The sequence below is a fragment of the Mus caroli genome, unplaced genomic scaffold (genome assembly GCF_978045245.1).
Source record: "Mus caroli unplaced genomic scaffold, Mus_caroli_1 scaffold_8, whole genome shotgun sequence".
Lineage (NCBI taxonomy): Eukaryota > Metazoa > Chordata > Mammalia > Rodentia > Muridae > Mus > Mus caroli.
Window position 1 is genome coordinate 48217945 of NW_028227263.1, and position 8387 is coordinate 48226331.

The 8387-nt window shown below is 38.8% G+C and overlaps 1 protein-coding gene across 3 annotated transcripts in view; it reads left to right on the forward strand.

Moving 5' to 3' along the window:
• Nucleotides 1-5109, forward strand: part of Acer3 (alkaline ceramidase 3) — an 80294-nt gene extending 75185 nt beyond the window's left edge. For all 3 annotated transcript variants that reach the window (XM_021167164.3, XM_029479541.2, XM_029479540.2), the window contains 2 exons: nt 1197-1242; nt 2008-5109. In XM_021167164.3, coding sequence (XP_021022823.1) covers nt 1197-1242; nt 2008-2061 — 100 coding nt within the window. In that variant the 3' untranslated portion in view covers nt 2062-5109. The remainder of the gene's footprint in view (nt 1-1196; nt 1243-2007) is intronic.
• The last annotated feature ends 3278 nt before the right edge of the window (nt 5110-8387 follow it).

Genomic DNA, 8387 nt, shown 5'->3' on the forward strand with positions numbered 1-8387 from the left:
CTGCTTCTTTCTGTGTTCTCAAAATTTGGAAAGAGTCTCTAATAGAGCCAAGGTCAGGGTGCCTACTTTTACTTGTAGACACTCATCTGTGCTGTGGTTTATGCTGATGAGGAGCCTACATTGGACAAGTGTCCAAGGTTCACTAGAACTGTCTTCACTTTTGTGGCTTCTTTGTGTACCAAGAGTCTCAGCTAGCCACACTTAGCTTTGTTGTCAGTCCATGAACTGAGAGGTTCTCTGGAGACTCCCAGTATTATACCCATGAGGTGGTAATGTTCCCACTTTGTAGATTATGATGGCCTAAAATTCACTAAGTATCCCAGGTTGGTCTCAAACTCAAGGCCCCCCTGCTTTCCTCTACTAAGTACTAGAATTATAGGTAAATGCCACCATGCTCAGTAAAGGCTTTCTTTTGCATTAATGTCAGTCTAGATTGTGCTAACAAACTTTCTGATAAAAGCAATTGTTTAGATTTTTTTTGTTGAATAAATATAACAGAAAATCAACAAGTTTAAAGTCTTACCACTAGCAAATGTCCAGGTAACATCTAAACTGCTATTTGCTGCAGTTCCGGATTTGGTACGGGAAAGTGTAGCATTGCCACATTAAATTTTATGGGAATGGGTGGGTAGGGAAGTGGGGGGCGCTATGGGGGACTTTTGGGATAGCATTGGAAATGTAATTGAGGAAAATATGTAATAAAAAATATTAAAAATTAAAAAAAAGAAACCCCCCAAAAAATTTAGCTAGTAGTTTCTTTTGACCTTTACATTCTTATTTGAAATACTAGAAAAGTACATTTTGTATGTGTTGTCACAATATTTTGTTACTATTCAAATATATTTAAGTAGTGTAGTATACATAAAATTACATATGTTGTGTGCTATAGACAACCTAGTGACTTTCAGGGACAGATTGAGCAGTGTTTGCTGTTTGCACTGCTTTCCAGATCTAACTAATCTCCCCTCCAGCAGTGAGTGGCTCACTTTAATGACAGACACCAAACAAACGGTTACCTCTCTGGGTTTATCACACCTTTATTTAATGAATGCATATAGTTGCAGTTTTCAAAGATGGAATTATGATACCAACCATATGGGGCATTATAATGCCATGCTTGGTTCTAAACTACAAACATCCTGAACTTATAGTTTATGAGTTGATTTGTCTGAGAAGTTTTCCCACTTTTCTTTCAGTTTATATACAAGAACACTTTACCTGAGGTACAGGCCAAAAGTGAAGGTAAGTATGTTGTAAAGGGAAGGGTAGTGCAGGTCTTGAGAAGATCAAATGGATGTAAGAGACAGCAGGAGAGGTGGATCAGTAGAGGGGCAGCACAGACTCAAATCTGAAATGTTTGTTATCCATTTGCTACCCTGTGATCTTAGACAAGTCTCTTCTTTAAGCCTGAATTACCTCAACAGAATGAAGCTGTTAAGCACAACATTACAGCATTAATTTTAGAATTGAAGATTAAGGGGGTGGAGAGATGGCTCAGCAGCATAAAGCATACCCTGCTCCTTCAGAAGACCAAGATCTGTTTCCAGCAGCATGCCCAGTGCCTCACAACCACCTTAACTCTTAACTCCAACTCTAGGGGACCCCATACCCTCTTCTAGCCTCCACAGGCACTTCATTCACACACACACACACATTCACACACACCCTACCTCTTCTGGCCTCCACAAGCACTGCATTTACACACACACACACACACACACACGTGTGCATATACACTCACACAGCAAAAATTTCTTTAAGATTACAAATGAAATGCCTACTTCCATGCTTGACAAAGTAGATGCTTAATGTATTTAAATAAATTAAGTGGAATTAGCTTTTGAGATCTGATATGAGTTGGGAAGGCAGTTGCTGTGTTTAGGCTACTAATACAAACAAGCCTAACATGTGTTACAGCCCAGACCTCTAGGGATTGCTCTCCCTCAGTTTTTTTCAGGCATAGAATAATCTTGTTCTCTCTTGTTTTGCCCTCACTTGTTCCCACAGTTTCTCTTTGGAATCTGGCCAGCAGTCATGTTTGAACCTCAGAGGAAGCACTGATGAATTATTCTACCAAGAAAATAAAAAGCATCTACTGTATGTAGTTCTGCCAAGATGGTCAAGAAATCCCCAAAGACTTGTACATTCGAAGACACTATGCCCATCACAAGAGATGAATGACTCAGCCATAGAGAATGGGCAATTGGTCTGTTGGGTATTTAGCTCCTGGCTTTATCTCGTTTGCCCTGGACCTAAGATGCTTAGAGAAAAACAGAAAGTGTATATTTATATTCTAGAATGGTGGAGAAGTTGGGCTTTTCTTAACAGGTTAACAGTTTGTGCTGGTTATTCATGGAAAATTAATATTTTTTCTTTTTTTCTATTTTTACAAGAGTTGCATGTTAATTGTATCTTTATTAATTTTTAATTAAATATTGAACAAAGTCATTAAGTACTGGCAAAATCCCATATCCAGATGGTTGACTGTGAGCCAGCACTTAGCCGTGTCATCTTTGATTTACATTATTATATTAATTTCACAGATGGCTTTCCAGTAATAAAAAAGAAAAGGTGTGGGATTCTAGGCAGCTCCTTGCTATCTGCCTTGGTGCTAGCTGGAGTCTTGGAAGTAAACTCCGACCTGCCAGTGAGTGGGCTCTGTTCTCATCACATTCAAGATTTTGTCTTGGACTCTGTGGCCCACAGCCAATCAAAGGGGTGGGCCATCCAGCACAGAAGCTTTCCCAGAGCACCTGTGGAGTGTAGCCCTCTCACCAGTTAAAAGCTGTTGTTTTGCTTTCTTTGATCTTCAAATTATTATTACTATTGTGTCTAGCAAATTTAACTGGTAATCTGTAAGACAACACAGTTTAATTGACTTTATCAGGGAAAGTTGTGAGTTTTTTAATTTTTCCATTATGCAGTATGCATAGTGAAGCAAATAGTTCTAATTTGGATTTGAATGTATACAAAATTGAATGAATTATCACGAACAGTAAATGAAAGATCATATGTTATATCTGTTGATTGCATCCTAAGCTATGGCCCCAAAAGAAAAGTAGGGGTTTTCCCATGTAAAATTGGTTTTTAAAAAATTCTCATCTTTTCAATATTCATTAACAAGCTTTAGCCTGGCAGGGTGATGCATATCTTTAATCACAGCACTTGAAAGGCAGAGATAGGCAGATCTCTGTGATTTTAAGGCCAACCTGGCCTATATAGTTCCAGGATAGCCAGGAATACATAGTGAAACTGTCTCTCAAAAAAGAAAAACAGTGTTGTTCATTAGTTAGCCTTGGAATATTTATAAAACCAAAAATGTTTCCTTCACCCTCTGGCTTTAGTTTTTTAATGCCAAGTGCCAGTTTCCTTACTTTACATCTCAGATGGCCATTAAGCAAGCACACCTTTTATAAAAGCAAGACATGCCAAAACATAAGAGAGCCTTAGTTGTACTTTGATCATAGGCATAGATCAGAGTCTAGAACACATTTACTGAATTCTCCAGTTTCTTGTGTTCTGGAGCAAGAACTGGACCAGGGACACATGAATGGTGATGGAAGTAGAGAAAGAAAGAAAGAAAGAAAGAAAGAAAGAAAGAAAGAAAGAAAGAAAGAAAGAAAGAAAGAAAGAAAAATATTCCCCAAAATGAGAGCATGTCCAAGGACTAAGAAAGGTCTAAGTCCGAAAAGCCTTGGACCAGAAGAGTCTCTTTATAGGATCTTTGCATAGTCTCCATCTTTCCTGGCAATTATGTAGGTAGGGTTTTTTGTTTGTTTGTTTGTTTTTTAAAGCATGCTGTTTTGTTATGCATAAATCTGTTGGAAAGGTTTCCAGTCTTCCTTTGGGATTGGCTTTTGTTTGTTTGCTCTAGGATTTCCTATTCTCCTACCTCACGTTACCCCATCCTAAGAGCTGTAGTTCCAAAAGTCTTTGTGAGGAGCTAAAGGATGATCATCTATTTTGTATAATTTCCATGTGAATGAGGGATGGAGTCTTTGCCAAATAGAGACCAAAGCTCTCTTCCTATTTTATCTACTGGTTGGAGAGGAGGCTGTAGAGTTTGTTTTAGGAGTTGCCTTGAATCCTTGTATCATAATGATAAATTGTACATGATCTTTTTTTAAAAATGTAAGAATTTGGGCTAGAGGAGTGGTTTAGCATTTAAGAGCACTAATTGCTCTTACAGAAGCCTTGAGTCTGATTCTCAGCACCCACATCGTAGCTCACAACCATCCATAACTATAGTTTCTAAGGTTCTAACAACTTCTTCTAACATCTGCTGGCACCACACATGCACATTGTGCACATACAGATATAAGAAAAATATCCATATACCTAAAATAAATAATTTTTTAAAATGTCAATGTAAAAATAATATGATTATGTCAACATTAGCTCCAGAAAGGACCAGAATCAGGAAAAGCATAGCTATGCTTATGTAAATTATCCTGAATATGGTTCTTTAGGTTGTTAAAACAACAACAACCAAAACAAAACAAAATCCACAAACAAATAAACTGATAGTTATGCATTAAAGTTATGTCAAAATATGGAAAGAACAATTTGTAGGAAAAAAATTAAGTAGTGGAATAGATTAAAGAGAAGAAAGTATGGTATTGTAGCCATTGAGTACCAACAGTGCCAAAAGAGAACATGAAAAGCATAAGGCTATAAGGACTGATTGTTACTTTGCTTCTAAGAAGTGAAAGCATTCTGTTTGTTGTCTGAAGAGATCCTTTAATTCCTTGAGCTTTTTAATGGCTTATACTATAGGTCCTTTTATTACATACAGAGTAACTACACCTGGTCTGATATTGTTGCTTGATGGTATTATAACTCCTATAATTTTCATTAGGGAAAGGAAGTTCAACTTCAAGATCTTTGGCAAATATAACCACCATTCTAGATGTATTTCAGCCTTAACAGAAATCTTACCTCCATCACTTGTACACTAAGAACACTCCTATAAAAGGAATCAGTCCAACAGAAGAATTCTTAACACAACATTCAGAGTATTGGATCAACATAAAGCATTTTGATGCTATTTTATTTTTGTTACCCCTGACTTCTAAAAAAAATGAAATAAAATTTTAATCTTTCACAGAACTGGTTTTGGAAGAAAATCTTTACCAAAAGCTATATATTCCTTCTAAGATTTAATAGCTTAATGAAGCTTTTATGATGTGACACCAAAGAATGTTGCTCATCTGATAAACATAAGTAGCATTTTAGGGTCTCATAAAATATATGAGGAGCAAAAAAATATTTAATAAATTTCAGGGAGTTAAGAGTGCCTACATTTATTATAAGGCAGTGTGTACTTGTCAGGCCTTTTATTATGTCTCTCGGACATGCATGCTCACTTACATGCTTTAAAGTCGGCATGGCAATAGAGTGGAGGGATCGCTCAGCAATCAGGAGCATTTGTTGGACTTGCAGAGATCCTGGGTTCAATTCCCAGCACCTAAAGGTGGCTCACTGTTGCAGGAAATATTAAAAAATTGGCACCGTGCCGGGCGTGATGGCGCACGCCTTTAATCTCAGCACTCGGCAGGCAGAGGCAGGTGGATTTCTGAGTTCGAGGCCAGCCTGGTCTACAGAGTGAGTTCCAGGACAGCCAGGGCTATACAGAGAAACCCTGTCTCAAAAAAACAAACAACAACAACAACAAAAAATCAGCACTAACTTCTTGTGCTACACCCAGGTATTGTCTGCCCAGGCCGTCTCACCGCCTCTGTCTCTAGACTAGCCCCTGACTGCAGTCTTCCCAGCTCTGTTTACCTGCCTCAGAGCCACTCATACCTTCTCAGCCATTCACCCCCTGTGGTCGGCAGTCACAAATCCCCTTAACCTAGTAAATCAAAACTCTAGAAGCTTATAATTAATCAGTCAGATTTATATATCAATAAATTATCAATTCACAAGATGCCCAAACAATTATTTCAGAGCCAATTGATAATGATATAAATTTCCCACCTAGATAAGACAGATTGTCCTGTAATTATCCATCCTTATAAGATACTCATAGCTGGGCTGGTGAGATGGCTCAGTGGGTAAGAGCACCCGACTGCTCTTCCGAAGGTCCAGAGTTCAAATCCCAGCAACCACATGGTGGCTCACACCACCTGAAATGAGATCTGACGCCCTCTTCTGGAGTGTCTGAAGACAGCTACAGTGTACTTACATATAATAAATAAATAAATATTAAAAAAAAAAAAGATACTCATAGCTACCTGTGGCTATTTAAAGCCACGTGGAATCTGGATCGTCCTGTTCTTCTCCATCTTTATTCCTTCTCCCTATCCTTCTCCCTGAAACTCTTTGCTCTGCCTCCCTTTTCCCGGTCCAATCACAGACTTCTTGTATTAATATTTAAAGTGATTAGACAGGAAAAATTCTGCTACAGCTCATGACCATTGTAATTCTGGTTCCAGGGGATCCAATGCCTTCTTCTGACTTCTGAAGGTACCAGACATACATATAGTACACACATGTACATGCAGACAAAACACTGGTACACATAGAGTTAAACGTTTAAAAAATTAAGCATGCTAAGAAAAATACACAATAAAGTGGGTTTGGTTTTCTTTATGTATGAATGAAATGGCCACAGACTTTTGTCATTTTGTTCTTTCTGAATACAAAATGACAATGATGCTGCCATGAAAGTTACCATGAGCAGATAAGACACAGAATAGGCTATACCCAACAAAAGGTACTACACACTAGAATTAAAGCTACCTCAGTGAGACAGAAGAAAGGGCTAGTGAGAGGAGAAGGACTCAAGGTAAGGCTGTTAGCTGGACTGGGGAGTTTAGAATGGGGTCTCTTTTCTCTTTAGGTTTTATCCTTAAAATAGACTGCAGTAGTTCTTTGATAGAGAACAGTCAGGGCAGAAAGCACAGCCTAAGAATGCTCAGGTTTTTATTTTTTTTTAAATTCATCTTTAGTTTTTACAAAATCTTAAAACTTTTTATTAATATTTTACTTGTTTTTAATATTTCTTTATCCTTGATACAGTTTTAAAACTCAATTAATTATAAATTAAAACTTCAGGTTTTTTTTTCAAATATTTTTAAAATATCAGTTAAAGTTGGCTTTCCATTTGTAAGCTTGAATTCTTGTTGCCCAGGTCTTCTAGGGAAGGAAGGAGGAGTCAAGTGTTCCTTATTGTGGGAAGCATAAAATCAAATCATCTATAGTTATATTTATTTAATTTTTAAGTATTTGTAAGCTGAATTTACACAGGTACCAAACAAAACCATCTGGGGTGCCAAATTACAATGTTTTAAATATTCTGTAAATCAGACACTAGAGGAGTATCAAGGAGATAAAAGGCTGAATGCTAGCAAGTTAATAACCAAACACTCTGAAGACAAAATTAAACCAAATTTTCTGAAACCATAGGCACTGAAAGTGAGCATGGTGAACACCATACTGCCATCTACTCACCAACTCACAATAAACCAAAGGCTGTGGCCCAACCGAGCAAGTCCAAGTCCCTGAGAAGGCTTACCAACATCTACCTGAGGAGATAACACCAAACCCAATCGAGCAAAGTCCAAGTCCCTGAGAAGGCTTACCAACATCTACCTGAGGAGATAACACCAAACCCAACCGAGCAAGTCCAAGTCCCTGAGAAGGCTTACCAACATGTACCTGAGGAGATAACACCAAACCCAACCGAGCAAAGTCCAAGTCCCTGAGAAGGCTTACCAACATGTACCTGAGGAGATAACACCAAACCCAACCGAGCAAAGTCCAAGTCCCTGAGAAGGCTTACCAACATGTACCTGAGGAGATAACACCAAACCCAACCGAGCAAAGTCCAAGTCCCTGAGAAGGCTTACCAACATGTACCTGAGGAGATAACACCAAACCCAACCGAGCAAGTCCAAGTCCCTGAGAAGGCTTACCAACATGTACCTGAGGAGATAACACCAAACCCAACCGAGCAAAGTCCAAGTCCCTGAGAAGGCTTACCAACATGTACCTGAGGAGATAACACCAAACCCAACCGAGCAAGTCCAAGTCCCTGAGAAGGCTTACCAACATGTACCTGAGGAGATAACACCAAACCCAACCGAGCAAAGTCCAAGTCCCTGAGAAGGCTTACCAACATGTACCTGAGGAGATAACACCAAACCCAACCGAGCAAAGTCCAAGTCCCTGAGAAGGCTTACCAACATGTACCTGAGGAGATAACACCAAACCCAACCGAGCAAAGTCCAAGTCCCTGAGAAGGCTTACCAACGCCTACCTGAGGAGATAACACCAAACCAGGCCACTCTTGTGGTGAAAGCTCCATGGTTAGGTGCCAGAACGTATGTACATGGGCTGGGAAGATAGATCAGTGGATAGTGTGCTCACCCATCACGCATGTA